Genomic DNA, 17,015 nt, shown 5'->3' on the forward strand with positions numbered 1-17,015 from the left:
ACAGTGCAATTTTTTTTTTTTTTTTTTCCGGATGTTGGAAAAAGATGTTTGGTAATTCATTACTGGGCAAATGGCATTGTTTCAGAAACAGTGAAGAATTGAATCATGTCTAGTGAATGAGTAACTACCTCTCAGATCAGGAGAGTGTGGTGCTGATGAGAGTCACTGAGCTGGAGCTGAGATCTGGAATATGATGCTGTCACACCGTCTTGGACGAGCGTGTCATGTGCTTGTGCTGGTGTTGTGTCTGTCTGCGGCTGAGGACTTTGACTGGTCAGCGCACAACCACGACTCCTTCTATTATGGTACTTTTCCAAATGGTATGAGCCCACCATTACCATACAGATTCTTTTCTCAGCTGCATGATCTGCCTTTTTTATATTATCATTATTTTGTACTGTTCTCTGAGGTCCACTCATAATGTTATCAAGATTTTTACATCAAAAAACATAATTTAGAAGTAATAGGCTATTTTCTGTTTAGCCATACATAAAGTGGCACATTCCACAACCTGTCATTTTGGCTTCAATATAAACTGTTTTTAGACTAAAAAGAAAGTTTTGAGTTCTGAAACTTACCGGATGTTTTCAAAGTACAATGACCTTTTATATGTCAAAAGATCAAGGGAATTTTGATTTCTCAGTTCATGACCCCCTTTCACTTGTCAGGATTTTCGTGGGGCGCCGGTAGTTCAGCCTATCAAACAGAAGGAGCCTGGGACAAAGATGGGAAAGGACTGAGCATCTGGGATGTGTTCACTCATAAGAAGGGAAAGACGTTCTTGAATGATACTGGAGACTCTTCATGTGAGGGATACTACAAAATCAAGGTGACCGTGTTGGTTCTTACTATGACGTTGACTACGAAATGCCCCAGCTGAAATGCAACAACATTTTTGCTTCATTTTCTTGTATAGGATGATATTTCATTGATGAAAGAGCTGAATCTGAATCACTATCGGTTCTCCATCTCCTGGCCCAGGATCATGCCAACTGGAATCAAGTGTAAGTATCTGTACTGCTCTACGTCAGATATTTGTTATTAATAATTACCGTTATATTTGAGCTCCACTTCTGTGCATTTGCAGCTGACCATGTGAATGAAAAAGGAGTGAAGTACTATAGTGCTCTTATTGATGAGCTGCTTGAACACAATATCACTCCCATTGTGACCCTTTATCATTGGGACCTGCCACAGGTGTGTATTCCTGCATATATCCAATAGGCCTATTAATAGCGTTATTTAATATATTCATATTTATTAAACCTCTCTTAGAACATTTTGATGAATAGATCTAAAATGGCATATTTAATTTGAATTAAAGCAAGGCTGTGAGGCAGCAGACTGTTCAGTGGGCTCTGATGTTTTAATTGTTTAGATAACGCAAAGTTTTTGTTTTATCCAGCCTTATTATACTAGTACACTGAGTAAATACAGCTGGATAAAACAAAAACTGTGGCCATCTTCATTTCAGGCTGCAAAGCAACAAAATGTGATTATTTTAAAGGGGGGTGATTATTTTCTATACCCACTGTATCTCTCTACATCTAATACATCCCTACATACCGACAATAATAGACCGTTTTTGCCCACAAACTTCAAAGTTTTGCTAATGTGACTCTTAAAATAAAGAACAGACCAGTTGTCTGTCCAAGAATAGACCGTTTTTGCCCACAAACTTCACTGGAGCCAATTCGATTCATTTTACATTTACTTGACCCTCTCAACAATGTCTTTCAACAGTATCTGTCAAGTAAAAAGATGAATACACATTTAATTCACTTAATTCATTCACTGTATTGACTGCAGTAATAATGGATTAGTCTGTAACCTTTTTAGGAAAGTTTTATCATTTCTCATCGTGTCTGTACATTCTGGACAGGTTTTACAGGAGAAATATGGTGGATGGCAGAACATCAGCATGATTAATTATTTCAATGACTTTGCCAATCTTTGCTTTGAACGCTATGGGGACCGTGTCAAATACTGGATAACTTTTAACAACCCTTGGGTATGCTCACTCTATTCATATCTAGTTAATATCAGCAAATTGTGTAAAGGGTGTGCTTATTAATGCTCATTGTGTGTCAGTCAGTGGCAGTGGAAGGATATGAAACTGGAGAACATGCTCCAGGACTCAAGCTCAGGGGCACTGGGGCCTACAGAGCAGCTCACCACATCATTAAGGTGACACATCACCGCCTTGACACAACATTGTACCATGGTATTTCAGAATGGAGTTATTGCACAAAACTGTTTGTGTTGGTTTACTAACAGGCACATGCTAAGGTTTGGCACACTTACGATACTCAGTGGCGAAACAAACAAAGAGGTATGAGCTTACCAATATCGTTAAGTTTATTAACAATGACACTCTCTGAACCCTCCGGCTGCTTTCTTCTCTAGGTATGGTGGGCATTTCACTGTCCGGGGACTGGGGTGAGCCTGTGGACATCACTAACCAGAAGGACATTGAGGCTGCAGAGAGATATGTCCAGTTTTACATAGGCTGGTTTGCTACACCCATCTTTCATGGAGATTATCCTCAAGTGATGAAGGACTTCATAGGTACTGTTGCAAAGTAAATATTGAGTATGTGAAGTCAAGAATGGCACAATCCAGCATATTAATGACAATTCTGTATCCAAGGGAGGAAAAGCGCACAGCAGGGTTTGGGAAAGTCTCGTCTTCCCACCTTTTCTTCTCAGGAGAAGAGTTACATCAAAGGCACCTCTGACTTCCTAGGCGTGGGGCACTTCACCACACGCTACATCACCCAAAAGAGCTTCCCTTCCAGCCGTGGCTACACCTACTTCTCAGATCGGGATGTAGCGGAGTTGGTCGACCCACGTTGGCCTGATCCTGGGTCGGAGTGGCTCTACTCGGTTCCCTGGGGCTTCCGCCGTCTGCTCAACTTTATAAAGGTGCACAAACGCTGTTATTGTTTAAAAGGCACCGGTTTCATATCATTTCCTCATGCTGAATCTTGATCTTGTTTCATTCATAATATATCTTTATTAGTAATGTCTTTGCATCATGTCAGGAATGGACAATTCTTGAATTATGCTCTTTGACCTTCTAAAGACTCAATATGGGAACCCCATGATCTACATTACTGAGAACGGGGTCTCAGAGAAGATGATGTGCACAGAACTGTGTGATGACTGGAGGATACAGTATTACAAGGCTTACATCAATGAAATGCTCAAAGGTAACAGTCCAAAAATGAGTCAAGGGATGGGTCACCCAAAAAAATGGGAAATCTGTCATACATTTACCCTCATGTTGTTTCAAAGCAGTATGACCTACTTTATTCTGAGGAACACAAAAGAAGATCTTTTGAAGAATGTGTAAACTGTTTTTGTCCATAAAATGGAATTCAGTGGGGTACAAAACAATATTAGACCCCATTAACTCATTGTATGGACAATAAAAAATAAATAAATAAAAAAACACTGAGAAGTTTTTCAAAATATCTTAAGTCAGTCATACAAATGGTGACGAGTAAATTATGACAGAATTGTCACAAATTGTACAAATTATGATGTATTTTATTTGTCGTTATTCTGCAGCTATCAGGGATGGAGTGAATGTGAAGGGCTACACTGCTTGGTCCCTTCTAGACAAGTTTGAGTGGGATGAGGGCTATTCAGAGAGGTTTGGCATGTATTATGTGGACTTCAGGAACAAAAATAAGCCTCGCTACCCCAAGGCCTCTGTTCAGTTCTACAAACGCATCATCAAGTCCAATGGATTTCCCAATCAGAGAGAGGTACATCTATTTTGTTATATAGTCATAATCACCCAGTCCTAGAGATATATAAAAGTAGCAGTTTATTTTTCTTTTGTTTTCTGTTTTATACATTACAAGGACTCAAGCTAAATCATAAATCCACAACTCTATCTATAAATCTATATAATCTATATATATATAAATACAATTCTCAAAAGACTACAAACCTGTGGAGGGAACCAAAACAGTTACATAATAAAGAACTTTAAGGAAAGTGCTGTTTGCTCGCTGATTAACATTTTGAATTAACTGATTCTGCTCCAGATTGTTTGACAGCCGTCTTGCAGTACTATTTGGATTAGAGCATCTGTTTTGGTATTGAAACATGCTATATAGAGTCAATGAAATGTTTGCGGAGAACATTTCCAATTAAATGTGAATACACCATTTGGTTATCTACCAACAAAACCTCTTGGAGAACCCCCAAGATTAGGATGTAATTAACATAGAAATGGTATTTTCTAATTATTTTTCTGTCATCTTATATTGAACAAACTCCAATTGCCTTGGACATGTTCCAAATGTTTATTTTCAGATGATACAAAACCATATAAACCACATTATATATAAAGGTTTACATAAACTATGTATTTAAAGGTGGTGTAATTAACTGAATACAAGTTAAATACCACATAAAAACACAGATTATGGAATAGAATCCTGAAAGGAGTGTCCATCTGTGTAAGCCTCTATCTGTAAGAGAACAGTATGAATAAATGAGACAATGACTGTATGTTCTGAATCATCATCATTGGCAGGTTGAGAACTGGAGAAGGAAAGCTACAGAGACTTGCTCCACCAGCAATCAGCTCCTGGCTGCAGGTCAGTGGATCATTGATTTGAACTTAGTTGAAGAACTGGGGCAAACAAGGAAAAATTCCATTTGTTGATCACAGACTAAAAGAAATAATCATGTAGCCTTTAATCAAGAACAAATTCAATGGGAACAAATTCCTCTTGAACAGTACATGAGAACATTCCTTGTCTTCATCTGGATCTCCACTGTTTTATTATGCTAACCACATTTGTGGTTTGACTAGGTTTCTACTTAGCCATTAGTGTCCATTGGGACTCGGTATGCTTACCATGAGAATGGATTGACAAAGACTGTTGGGGAGGTCTGAAACAGAGACATTTTTCTTTGTTTGCCCCTCCAGCTAGGAGAAAATCCAAGGAAAATAAAGATCATGTAGAGATGCCAATGGTTTAGACAGTGCATTAAGAAAGTTTAGACACTAGGGTATATATAGAAGTAACTTTTTCTTTTCTTTTCGGCTTGGCAAACTTCCAACAAAATCTTTAAAAAACATTAAAATGATTGTGTGATGTAGGAAAAAGAACATTAAGCAACTCCAGTTCTGGCCTACTCTGATCTTGGGAAGCTGTCTTCAGAGGCCATATTCTACAAGCTTCAGTGAATGATGTTAAAATGGATCTATAGTATTTCTATTATTTCATTAGGACGAACTATAACAGAGTGCAACAGTGCTCGCTAACTTTTCAATGGCACTGGTTCTGGAAGTATGTTTCCCATTCATTTTTCTTTCTTACTTTTTTAAAGAGATATAGGCTATGAATCAAACCAATCAACTACTATGCGAATCATAACATTACATATTTGATTTGAAACAAAAAAGTATTTGAACAGTGGGCGTATTAATAGGGGTTATTGTAAGTGTTTATGTTTGTGATTGATATAGGCTATGAATCAATTGGAAATGCTGATTATGTATACAGAAACACACCTACACACACATCCACAATTAAGGTGGCACTAAATAAATTTTGTGTGTGTGTGTGTGTTTCTCTGATTGGAGATTTGCAGAGTCATGGGTAATGTAGTTTTTCACCAGAAAGGATTAGTGTAAAAAGAAGAAATAATGTGGGCTGATGGCTTCAACAAAAGAATATATCATCACTGTGTCTTTTTTTTTTTTTTTTTTTTTTTAATGTATTGGAGTTTGTTACTTATGGAACCCGACTGTTGCACTCTATTATTATAATAAATTACATACTATGTTGTCAAGTTTTCATCACAAGCAATTGCATAAGCCGCAATGACATATTGCTTATGGAATGGCAAGCAGAAATTCAGTCGACATAAACTTGATGAACTATCTGCTGCTTTAATGATAGCTTGCTTTGCTGAAGTTTTGATTATCAGCAAATAATCATCTGATTATCAAGATTTTTTTTTTTCTTTTTAATCAGAACCTGAAAATGTTGCTATTGCTAATACACTAATACTATTTTTGATGAATCACACTGAAACGTTTCCCATCAAAAAGAACAGCTTTATATTGTATGTGCCCTTTTGCTTTTAACCCAGTTAACTGAATTGTGCTGCTTTATTGTGAGCTCACACACGGCCCACAAAGGGTTAATGTGTCCTGCTGCCGTCCTAAGATTATTTCTCTCTTCATTAGAGGAACAGCGGAATACGGCTGCCAATATTCTGAGACTTATTCATGGTAAGCCATCACACCCACACACAACAGCTGGAAGAAAACTATATTAACCCTTTGAGTTCTCTGTTATGCAAAAGCAGTGTGAAACTGGGCTATGCTGTTATGTTTGGGCTGATAAGCACATTTGTGTGTGTACATTTCAGATCCTTTAACCAGCCACATGGAGATGGTGACCGAGGTTGTGGTTCCCACCGTGTGCACCCTCTGCATTTTGATCAGCGCTGTCTTTCTCATGTTCCTACTCCGCAAACGAAACTAACTCACATTTTTAAAGGACACAAACAAAACAAAAACCAGATTTGGCCCTTGTTTTTTGGTGAATACTATTTTGTATTGGTTAAGGATTACTATGCTGAAATGATATAGGCAAATAGTCATCTGGTTTTGGAAATTTATATGTGGACTAAACTAGTTGCCTTAAACCCAGCTGATACCTTAGACATCTGCCAACTGAAGTGGCTCTATATACACTACCGTTCATAACTTTGGGGTAAGTCAAAAATTTTGTTTTTTTTTTAGACTTTTTTTATTTAGCAATTATGCATTAAATTCATCAAAAGTGACTGTTTGTGAAGTTATTTTAAATGGTAATGATATTTCATACTGATTTTTTTTTTTACTGTATTATCAAATAAATGTAGCATTGGTGACTCTTCTTTAAAAAACATTAAAAAAAAAATGACCCCATACTTTTGAACAGTATTATGCACAAGTAAATAGTAAAAGCATTGCAAAAAAACAAAAAAAACCACAACAAACAAATATGGACTTTATTTCTTTTCTGTGAAATAAAAAAATGACATTTTCTGTGAATTTATTTCCATTAAATGGTATCTTACCGGTGTTAAGTGAAGCTGATGAGACTACAGCTCACCATGGTCCTGTAGTAAGACATCTTCTCACTTTCTCCATTCACCGACTCATCCAAGGGTACATCTGCATGTGTGTGACCAGATAAATTAAATGTCATGTTTCCTTTGGGTTTCAATAAACAAAAGACAAAAAAAAAAAAAAAACGCCTGTGACTTCACCTAAGTCAAACCTGACGTGATCTACTAGGGGCCTGTCACTGAGATACAGTGCTGTCTTAACTTCCTTTGACCCCTGTCCACTCGACACCTCCATAGCCCAAGAGAATGGCTGCTCCCTGAGAGAATAACATAAACCAATATTAATTCATACTTGTAAATGTCATTACACTGTTTAGTACATCTTACATCAACTGGAAAAATTATACAGGGAGAATATAGAAGCTCATGAAAAATGCAGCACCTACTCACTTTTTATAAAAGTAGCTAATGAGTGCAGGCTTAATTTGCAGCTGGAAGACATGGTTCTCATCATAGTTGGATGTTTTGTAGTATTGCAAACAGGACCTGATATCAGATATTATGATTAGGACACGTTATTCTCTTGCAATGCACCATCAAGGGATATGCAGTGCTCTCTGATAATAAAAAAGTGCCATCATAAATCATAAATTTTGTATTATTGCAAACAGGATACATTTTGAATATTATTTCTGGAAAGGGCAGGAAACTTACTGAGTGAAAAGGAAGAGGCGATCATGAGGAAGACTAAGGAAAGTGCTGCAGGTGCCCAGGATCTCCAGCAGGTGGTGCAGTTTCCTAACTCTTATCACCTGCTCCTGCAGGTCCACCTCTGTGTCCAAGTAGTAACTCTGAAAATTACAGATAAAATGTATAAACCACCCCAGTACAAGCTAATATTCACCTAAATCTAAAAATAAAAAATAAAAATTGTTTCCTACCAAATAGTTGAGAGTTGTAAGTTCATTTCCTAAAAAACTACCAAATAGTTGAACTCTTAATTAGTTAATTAGCAGATAAATCGAACTCTAAACCAAAAAAAGAGCTAGATTTCATTTTGAACTGTATAAATTAATGTACCAATAAGGTAGTTGATGAAGTCTTTCCTGATCTTGTCCAGGCCGAGCTCTAGCAGCATATTAGCGGGTGTGAGGCCAGTGAGAGGCATGGCGTCTATCTGCTGCTGGTACGACTGCAGGATCAGCTTACTGAGAGTGCTATTGCTGTCTTTGTGGATCTAAGGGAAAAAATACCCTCATTACACCATTTATGCTGAAAAAAGATAAACATTAGATCATATTTATTCACATAATTTAATTTAATGCATTACAACAGACATGGAGCTGCACGCACCCATGGTTTGATTTTACCAAGTTTCACTGCTTTGACAACAATTTTCAGGCATTCTGTTACAGTAAAGATGTTTTGCTGTATTTCGTGAAAATTCCCAAAGCTAATATTTACTCTTCCTCATCCTCTCCCACAGTTGTTCTGTAAAGTCCAGGTCTCCTCTCTCAATCACCACTGAGCTGAAGGCTGCTGTAGCATCTGTCTTAGCTTTTTGTTTCTGTTATAAAAGATCAAATGGATAGTTCACACGTAAATTAAACTTTTGCCATTGTTTACCTATTCATTCATTCATTCCAAATCTTTTTTCTTTAGTGGAACACAAAATTAGAATTTTGCTAACAATATACTGGCTTTATATAATGAAAGTGAATGAAGAACATACTATATTGTAATATGAATTTACCTCAGAAGCTTTAGCAGTTTGTCCTGGTACTCCTTGTGCAACATTCTCAAGCTCTAAAATAAGGGAGAAAAACAGCTTCATAAACCAGCAAATAATCTCCCTCAAACTGCACACGCTACACTCAAAAGCAAAAAAAGGCCTGACAATCAGCAGCATTTATATCTATTTGTGGTTTCTCTCTATACATACAGTAAACAGATTTCTCTCACTGTAATCACTACAGCTGCTATACCCTCTATGAGTGCTCTGGTCAGGTTCACCGCAGACTGAGTCTCCAGTGGTTCCAACCATTCAGTTTCTCCTGTTCTCAAGCCCTCTGCCAGAGCCTAGTCAAATGTTTTAAAACAAAAACAATACATGCTGATGACATGAAAATGATTATATTATATATTAATTAAAATATGATATAATATACTGTAGTGTTTAACATTTCTCTATCTAGAATAAATCAATTTATTGTTTTGTTACAGGAATTTATTATTTGTTTATTAAAGGAAAACCATTGTTATTGCTAACTAAAACTATTTCAAATACATTTCATTAATTGAAATAAAGCTGAAACAACAAAATATTAGATGACAGACTTAAAATGCTTAAATAATGAGACATCAAATAAGTTGAAATACTAAAATGACAACTAAAATTAATAACAAAATTACTAAAACCTTTAACTAAAATTAAAATGACATCTAAAAATATAAAAACACAATCTAATTCACATCAATAAAATATAATAGTACACTAAAATTGCACTGTATAGGAAACACAATTTTTTTTCTAACACTCACCAGGAGGAACTCCATCTCTCTGTAGGTCTGATACAATGGACTCCTTAGGTCTCCAGCTGTGACTTTAATATTCTGTAAATGGCAAAAACAAACAACAAAAGCTAAACAAAATACTTAGTAACCTCAATAGGCAATATGATCAAAATGGATTAACTGGGACTAAAGTGTCAAAGGGAACTGGATGCGGCACTGTTGCTGACCAGAGATGCTTTAGAAGACAAGGGAGGACACTCCAAGACTTTCTCCACATTGTTCCATGTGAGACTCGCTATTACACTGCTCTGGGACTCAAACATCATGCTCTCCTCTTTTAAGGAGCAAAACAGGTTGTACTGTGCATAGCCTTTGGTTGCCACCTGAAAAAAAAATTATAATAACTATCTTATCAGATACTAAACATTGAGAAACCTATAGGAGCTAAACGACCCAAAAAAAATCTTACTGTAGAAGGACGATGTCTTTTCTCGTGCTCTTGTTTTAGCTCATCTAATGTGGTGAAAGAGGTTTCATCTCCTGTTGGACCTGCAGCCTATAGGAGCTAAACAACCCAAAATGGTAACTTATCTCTTGCAGTAAACATTGCTACCTCCTTTCACAGGAAGATACTTTGATCTCTTTATTGTTCCCACTTATCTCTTTAAGTTAATGGCACATGATTTGTCACAAGTCCCCAAGAGGCTACTTCTACCCACCTTTGCATGGTGAACCATGACTGCCCTATACTTGAAGTGAGTAAAATAGCTGACTGTATACAGTTATTTATTAATTGTGCTCAGCCTTCATAAGGGAAAACTAATTCTTCAATCATACTAACAAGCAGCTTCTTTCACCTTGCTTGGCTGAGGTCCTAGATCTTGCTCCACTTTAAAGAGTGTATCTTCAACAACACTGGTTTCAGCTGAAGTTTCTGTAGCTTCAGGTTCACACTTTGGCTGCTTTTCATTAAGTAGGTTCACAAGTTATGTAATGTTCATTGTTAATAAGAATAGCACTTGATATGAGGACCATCACAAACCGACTTACTGCTTTCTCACAGACAAAGATAAGCTGATTTCCAGTGATTATGTCGTGCAAAAGCTCTTCTTTCTCCACCAGTAGTACTGAAATATCATCCTGAAATAAATAAATAAATACATACATTTTAAAACGCATGACTGAACGTCTCTTCTATTCATCTGCATCTATATTAGTTTTACCATATACGTGCAGTTCTCTTTATTTTCATCTTGACGCAACCTAAAACAAGCAAGGGAAGAAAACTAAGATAAACATATATGTTACACATATGTGTACACATATATAATGTACGTAGCAAAACGTCGCAGATCTGCCAGTTTTTCGATTTCAGGCAATCGTTATAGAAAAGAGTTTCAATAACTCACTTTAGAAATTTAGCAAATGCGCTGGCGTCCGAAACTATTTTGGATCCCATTCCCCTAATTAAACAAAAAAAAAAAATAGATATAAGTAATAAATTATATCCGTTTACATTAAAACCTTGCAGGATTCAAAACTATTTGATTACAGAGCGCCTAATGTACGTCATGAGGGTTACGTCGCAGGCGTCCTTTTGCCACACCTATTCTTGTTAAATTATATATATATATATATTCAACAAAAGTTTTATTTATTTTTTACAGTATTATTTTAAAGAAAGATTAATGAAATGTAAAAAAAAAATCCAAACATTTTTAAATATTTGAATGAATTACTGAAAGTAGATCCATATGACCCATCCGCCAGCTTCCACTACTTAAATAGTGCCAAAACGTGCTGCCACGTTTATTATTTCAACGCATGTCTCTTGTTGCAATTCATTGTCATTAAAATAATAAATAATGCATATTATTTTTATAATTAAATCAAGATCATGTTTATAAAGTAAGATTTTGACTTAAATAAAGCACAGACTTGGGAGGAAGTGACATATGTCGGATGGATATGCAAGTGCCGGTGGAGTGTTTCATTCTTCCTTTTCTTCCGTGGCCGCCATCGAGTTAGGAGCGTGGTTCCTGGCGAGCCGTGAAAACTTACAATAATGGTGAGCACAGCGAATGTTTTTTTCACCGCCTTAAACGCGTTTTTAATAAAGCTTCTTCATTACATTGGTTTACGTTCATATGGGTCTTCAGGTCGTAGTTTTTCGATGAAAATATTACAGCATAGCCACTACGCTCGCACTACAGCGGCTCACGGGTGCCATTTTGATCCAGTGCGGAGTGTATACACGTGCAGTCATGATTTGGCAGCCGACTCCGTTTAGGGGTTATTACCTCGAAATTCAAATGCGATTTTAAAGTAATACTATTCCGTTCTTTTATAAAACCTGATGTGTTACCTACACAGAATATAACAGCCTTGAGATCATATGTGAGGACATAGTTGGAAATGTCAGCTTGCGTGTTGTGGCCTAATTTTACGTATGAACGCAGGCACTTCAGTTTAGGTGTGCAACAGACAAGATTTGAAGTGATTTTAGTCTTTTATTCATTCTTATGAAAGTATAAAGCAGAATTAGAAACAAAGGAAGTCATAAAAGTTAGAGCAACCTTGATAGTACAGATGATAGCACAGTTTTGATTTTAGACTTAACTATCACTTTACAGCAATTTCCTACATACTCTATAGCTAGATGATTTGCACCTTGTTCGTTTTATTTATTTTTTTTTAACTGGTACTCTTGCTATGATGGTGTAATTTGCGTCCTACTCTGTGTTCAGTGACAGTTGCCTGCTGTCTCATGCTGGCACAGAAGGTTGATGAAAAAAAGAAACTGAGCAAGATTCAGTGTTGTAATTGATGAACAAACTTGTAAATTGAGATAACGAGGTAATTCATATTTCTGTTTTTGTTGTTTTAGGCTTGTGCCCGACCATTAATCTCGGTCTACTCCGAGAAAGGGGAGACATCCGGCAAAAATGTGGTTCTGCCTGCAGTGTTCAGGGCTCCCATCCGCCCTGATGTTGTGAACTTTGTGCATACCAATATGCGCAAGAACAAGCGCCAGCCCTACGCTGTCAGTGAACTGGCTGGTGAGTGTTGTTTAAATCCACATTGTTGAAATGTCATTTCAGTGATGAGATTCCACTTCAAGGTCCGTGTTTCTGACAACTGATTATGCTGGAAGTTCTGAGAGGCATTTTTCTCTGTCAGTGATATATTTTACTATAATATGACATGATCAAATATAACTCGAAAATATGTGATGTTTAAGTTATCAAATATAACGTGAAGATGTGTGTTGTTAAGAGAGGTTGCCAGTATAGTGCGTGTTCGTGGGGTGGTGGTGGCACCCACCGCTCCGGACAGGGTGCTTTTGGAAATGTATCCTGAACTATCGCGATATTTACTTGAGCAACTTGTCAAATCTTGATTATAAGCAACCCTTGCTGTGATGGTGTAATTTGCGTCTTACTCTACACACAGCGACAGTTGCCTGCTGTCTCATGCTGGTGTGGAAGGTTGATGAATATTAAGTCTGAGCTGGTTCACAGATATATACTTAAAAATTAAGGCCTGTTCACACAAACAGAAAAATTCAGGATAAAAACTGAATATTTACCTTTGTGTGAACAGGCCTTTCGTGTGAAATGTTGACCCTTGACTCCACTGTAGATGTGTCGTGGTGGCCGCATGTTTGCCCCCACAAAGACCTGGCGCCGGTGGCACCGCAGGGTTAACGTTAATCAGAAGCGTTATGCCATCTGCTCTGCCCTGGCTGCCTCTGCTCTGCCTGCCCTGGTCATGGCCAAAGGTGAGTGAATACATTATGTCCAGAGCTTCGTAGTACTATCATTTTCTACTAGTTGGAGTCTCCCTGGATCCCTCAGTGCCTGTGTGCACTGTGTATATGATGTGGGTTGCCACATATTGGCATTCTGCTGTCAATTCAGTGCAACATAAACCTCAGTTTGCAGAAGGGCTGAACCGAACAGTTGGTTTTTCCCTTTCGAAGGCTGAGCACAGCAGTAAATATAGAATATTTGATATTAAATTTCAACTTTTTTTGTTTTGGTTGTTTTCCTGACTTGTAACTAGGGTTGGGTACTGAACTCGTTCAAACAACACACAGGGCAAGCCGAAATGTTCTGAAGTGTGGTTACATTTCTAGCGCCATATGGTTTCTGCGAAAACACAGACGGGATCATGGAGTCCATTTATAAAAATTTTATTTACTCCATAGCGCGGAATGCCATGTAATTAGTCAATTTTTGGACGAATAAATCAAAAGTAGGTCTGCCACTTAATTCGAATATATGTATAAACTAGTGTCTGTGAATATTAAAAAGCAAAAAGACGGTTTAAATATGAATCCTGCATGTTCCGCTTGCCTTTGTATGTATGAATGGTGGAAACGTGGTTTTGTTTATTGCACAAATACTGAAGCATGCGTGACGCTAGCGGTGATTTTCGGCCTGTGTCTCACTATATGACGGCATGAACACAAACCTTAATCTCCAGAGCTGCTGTGAGAGTCACTTCATGAGAATTTTACCGTTTCATTTGAGAAAATTTGCATCATCATACTGTATACACACAGAAACATCATGGCAACCGGTCAAAAAAAAAGTATGGTTTAACATGTAACAGAAATATATAACTCTTGTATTACTTTTGTACAGTATAATGTACATCTTTATTCCATTTTCTATCAAATTTAAATCAAACAATTAAACGTTAAAAATATTACAACCAGATTAATCATCAATATCGTTGGGCACCGGCAATAAAATTCAGGTACCGATAACAATGTAAACTGTACCCAACCCTACTTGTAACAAATGGCAAATGTTCCAGGTCACCGCATTGAGGAGATTCCTGAGGTCCCACTTGTTGTTGATGATAAAGTTGAGGGATACAAGAAGACTAAGGAGGCTGTGCTTCTGTTGAAGAAGCTTAAGGCATGGAACGACATCAAGAAGGTGAGCTACTGTCAAACTCTGACTGAAAATGTTTTTACTTTTTTTGAATATGTTTCTTTAATATTTTTGATCTCTTTTTGATGCATATTTATGTTTTTTTGTTTATTATTTTTGGTTTTTGGTTTATGGTTATGGTGAGTTTGGGTGACGGAAGGCGTATCCAGCGCAAGGGACCATGCATCATCTACAACGAAGACAACGGTGTGACACGAGCTTTCAGAAACATCCCTGGTACGAGAAGTGATCTTGTATTTTGCGATTGCTTCACATGAACACACATGATGATGTCCACTTCTGGTCCGTGTTAATGAATCCTATGATTTCAGTGGAAGTTCTGATCCCTAACTGTAGGGATGTAACGATTAAACTGTTAGCCGGTTGAAATTCGTTTCAAATGTGACTATTCAAATCGGTTGGGATGCCAAACAAATCGTGATACAACTGTAGTAGGAGTTTATATGAATGTATCTCTGAGAGGAACTGATTGTCCTTAGAAAAGTTTCTGTGTTATTTTCTTTTCATCTTGCCTCTGAACGATGCATATTAGTATTCATAAGAACAGCTCTGCTTTGTTTACAACGGTAATCCAGTAAACACTGTATCATTGCTGTTCATAAGCGCCACCTGCTGTCAGAGAGTGAATTTGCGTCTCATTTAGCTCATCTGCTGTTTCGCTTAGATGTGTTTTATGTAGAACAGTTTCACAAAACTAACGTCAAACCATTCTGTTTTTGCTTCAGATTTTGAAATTATACAGTCTAATTTAGATTAAAAGATGCTCATGCTGCATGTATGCTGCATCTTTGTTTGGATCATGATTAAAATCCAGTGGTTGTCTCTAATTTTAAATGGAAAGAGCAAAGACAAAGCCTTAGTGTGTTTATATTAAGATATTTCTTTAATTCTTGCAACTTGCTTATTTGATTTGGGGTTTGTTTTAAAATTTCAGTTTAGTTTTATTTCAATTTCACAAAGAAACATGCAGCAATAGCCTAATAAAAAAGGACACCTCATTTACTGTATAATGTCTTCAATCTCATTTTGTTAAAAAAAAAGAGAAAATTGAATCGTGAAATCAAAAAAAATGAATCGAATCGTGAGTGAATCGTTACATCCCTACCTAACTGATAACACAAAAAATGTGTTAATCTAGGTTGTTCAAAATTATTAACCACTTGGTCTCTTTTCCAGGCATCACACTGCAGTCTGTGAGCAGACTGGACTTGTTGAAGCTTGCTCCAGGTGGACACATTGGACGCTTTTGCATTTGGACTGAGGGTGCATTCCGCAAACTGGATGACCTCTATGGCACCTGGCGCAAAGCTTCCTCCCTTAAAGTTGACTACAAGTAAGTTCCCTTACCCTTCGTTCTTAACCCTGTCTGCTTGTGCCTTAAACAACAGTGATGAGCTAATACTCTGTCCGTGTTTATGAACACAATGATAATATTAGAAGTTCTGAGTGAAAAATATGGTTTTCTAAAACCCCACCTGTTCAGATGTACACCTAGATATTTAAAATTTGTAAATATTGAGCATTAACTTATTTGCCTTGTCATGTTCCAGCTTGCCCATGCACAAAATGAACAATACAGATCTGCACAGAATCCTGAAGAGCGAGGAGGTCCAGAAGGCACTTCGTCCTGCTAAGTACGTTTTTGTTACTTTGACCTCCTATATTGCCATCATAATTGCAGTGATGAGATTCCTACTTCAGGTCCGTGTTTATGACTAATGATTGTAATGGAAGTTCTGAGCCATCTTGCTTTAAAACTCAAACTTATTTTTTAGTCTACAGTATGAGTAACAAGGTTGTTTATACAATTGCAGACACAAGATTCATCGTAGAGTGCTCAAGAAGAACCCTCTGAAGAACCTGAGAGTGATGATGAAGCTCAACCCATATGCCAAGTCAGCCCGTCGCCGTGCTATCCTGGCACACAAACCTGAAGTAAGTACCCTCATGACCCACAAGTGTCACTATAGTGTGATAACATGCTAAGCAATTTCTAAATTTGTACATTTTGTGCAGATCAAGGCCAAGATGCTAAAACCGAAGAAGAAGAAGGTTGTGAAGAAAACCAAGGCCAAGAAGCCTGCAGCTGCTCCTGCTCCAGCTCAAGCTTAGAGCTCATGAACGGACTATGGAGTTCACGAATGATTTTCAAATAAAACAGCTGTTGAAAATTCTGATAAATCTGTCCTTTTTAATCAGCTGCATACCACTTAAGCACTGCCACATTCCATCAGTTGTCATCTGTTAAATAAATCTTTTATTATAATATACAAGTTTGTATAAGTTATGACTGATTTTCTCTCACTTTGTGAAAGGCTGTAAATTCACCATTGAAATAAAGCAAAACATTACAACCACTTCAGGGGTAGATGAGTGCAGTCATAAACCTTAGAATTAAGAGTTCGGAAAGTATAATATCATGGGCACAGCAAGTTGACATTCAGGA

At 37.2% G+C, this 17,015-nt stretch overlaps 3 protein-coding genes, 1 long non-coding RNA gene and 7 other non-coding genes across 12 annotated transcripts; 10 read left to right on the top strand and 1 right to left on the bottom strand.

Moving 5' to 3' along the window:
- The first annotated feature begins 27 nt into the window (after window positions 1-27).
- Window positions 28-6,805, top strand: LOC109091970 (lactase-like protein). 2 transcript variants are annotated; one of them, XM_042775313.1, is made up of 14 exons: window positions 28-320; window positions 669-829; window positions 917-1,004; window positions 1,088-1,197; window positions 1,883-2,011; window positions 2,092-2,187; window positions 2,278-2,332; window positions 2,407-2,568; window positions 2,650-2,924; window positions 3,085-3,211; window positions 3,573-3,772; window positions 4,552-4,615; window positions 6,220-6,264; window positions 6,405-6,805. In XM_042775313.1, exons 1-14 carry the CDS (start codon window positions 191-193, stop codon window positions 6,518-6,520), a joined length of 1,758 nt encoding a protein of 585 aa, XP_042631247.1. In that variant the 5' UTR covers window positions 28-190; the 3' UTR covers window positions 6,521-6,805. The 2 variants fall into 2 exon arrangements, with proteins under 2 accessions (XP_042631247.1, XP_042631248.1); XM_042775314.1 differs by lacking the exon at window positions 6,220-6,264.
- A 115-nt stretch (window positions 6,806-6,920) lies between these two features.
- Window positions 6,921-11,194, bottom strand: LOC109092232 (protein zwilch homolog). Its single transcript, XM_042775822.1, is given in 17 exon segments — window positions 6,921-7,197; window positions 7,293-7,408; window positions 7,542-7,637; window positions 7,806-7,942; window positions 8,033-8,061; window positions 8,172-8,328; window positions 8,445-8,505; window positions 8,537-8,658; window positions 8,845-8,897; window positions 9,077-9,170; window positions 9,633-9,704; window positions 9,833-9,988; window positions 10,075-10,161; window positions 10,463-10,567; window positions 10,656-10,745; window positions 10,829-10,868; window positions 11,015-11,194. Coding segments are annotated over 17 exon segments (1,557 nt in total). The 5' UTR covers window positions 11,065-11,194; the 3' UTR covers window positions 6,921-7,105.
- Window positions 11,195-11,425: 231 nt separating this feature from the next.
- LOC109092235 lies at window positions 11,426-12,609 on the top strand. The gene is made up of 2 exons (XR_002018195.2): window positions 11,426-11,673; window positions 12,493-12,609. It is a non-coding gene; the product is annotated as an uncharacterized LOC109092235 (long non-coding RNA).
- Window positions 12,314-12,412, top strand: LOC122148696. The gene has a single exon (XR_006162567.1). It is a non-coding gene; the product is annotated as a small nucleolar RNA SNORD16 (small nucleolar RNA).
- Window positions 12,610-12,700: 91 nt separating the features above from the next.
- LOC122148690 lies at window positions 12,701-12,769 on the top strand. Its single transcript, XR_006162561.1, has one exon. It is a non-coding gene; the product is annotated as a small nucleolar RNA SNORD18 (small nucleolar RNA).
- Window positions 12,770-12,884: 115 nt separating this feature from the next.
- LOC109091971 (60S ribosomal protein L4-A-like) lies at window positions 12,885-16,839 on the top strand. The gene is made up of 8 exons (XM_042775317.1): window positions 12,885-12,956; window positions 13,248-13,386; window positions 14,430-14,579; window positions 14,696-14,785; window positions 15,746-15,902; window positions 16,120-16,203; window positions 16,384-16,504; window positions 16,586-16,839. The coding sequence occupies exons 2-8, from the start codon at window positions 13,248-13,250 to the stop codon at window positions 16,679-16,681; spliced, it is 837 nt and encodes a 278-aa protein (XP_042631251.1). The 5' UTR covers window positions 12,885-12,956; the 3' UTR covers window positions 16,682-16,839.
- Window positions 13,020-13,117, top strand: LOC122148697. The gene has a single exon (XR_006162568.1). It is a non-coding gene; the product is annotated as a small nucleolar RNA SNORD16 (small nucleolar RNA).
- On the top strand, window positions 13,470-13,600 carry LOC122148700. The gene has a single exon (XR_006162571.1). It is a non-coding gene; the product is annotated as a small nucleolar RNA SNORA35 (small nucleolar RNA).
- Window positions 14,828-14,896, top strand: LOC122148689. Its single transcript, XR_006162560.1, has one exon. It is a non-coding gene; the product is annotated as a small nucleolar RNA SNORD18 (small nucleolar RNA).
- On the top strand, window positions 15,952-16,019 carry LOC122148694. The gene has a single exon (XR_006162565.1). It is a non-coding gene; the product is annotated as a small nucleolar RNA SNORD18 (small nucleolar RNA).
- LOC122148691 lies at window positions 16,245-16,313 on the top strand. Its single transcript, XR_006162562.1, has one exon. It is a non-coding gene; the product is annotated as a small nucleolar RNA SNORD18 (small nucleolar RNA).
- Window positions 16,840-17,015: the final 176 nt, after the last annotated feature.

The sequence above is a fragment of the Cyprinus carpio genome, chromosome A18, assembly GCF_018340385.1.
Source record: "Cyprinus carpio isolate SPL01 chromosome A18, ASM1834038v1, whole genome shotgun sequence".
NCBI classification, from domain to species: Eukaryota; Metazoa; Chordata; class Actinopteri; order Cypriniformes; family Cyprinidae; genus Cyprinus; species Cyprinus carpio.

Bases quoted from the DNA above. Each gene is read 5' to 3' on its own strand.
- LOC109091971 (XM_042775317.1), top strand. From the start codon at position 13,248: ATGTGTCGTGGTGGCCGCATGTTTGCCCCCACAAAGACCTGGCGCCGG. The intron at 13,387-14,429 runs GTGAGTGAATAC...CAAATGTTCCAG, and splicing joins TGCCCTGGTCATGGCCAAAG to GTCACCGCATTGAGGAGATT. The intron at 16,505-16,585 runs GTAAGTACCCTC...CATTTTGTGCAG, and splicing joins TCCTGGCACACAAACCTGAA to ATCAAGGCCAAGATGCTAAA.
- LOC109091970 (XM_042775313.1), top strand. From the start codon at position 191: ATGATGCTGTCACACCGTCTTGGACGAGCGTGTCATGTGCTTGTGCTG. The intron at 3,212-3,572 runs GTAACAGTCCAA...GTTATTCTGCAG, and splicing joins CATCAATGAAATGCTCAAAG to CTATCAGGGATGGAGTGAAT. The intron at 3,773-4,551 runs GTACATCTATTT...CATCATTGGCAG, and splicing joins GATTTCCCAATCAGAGAGAG to GTTGAGAACTGGAGAAGGAA.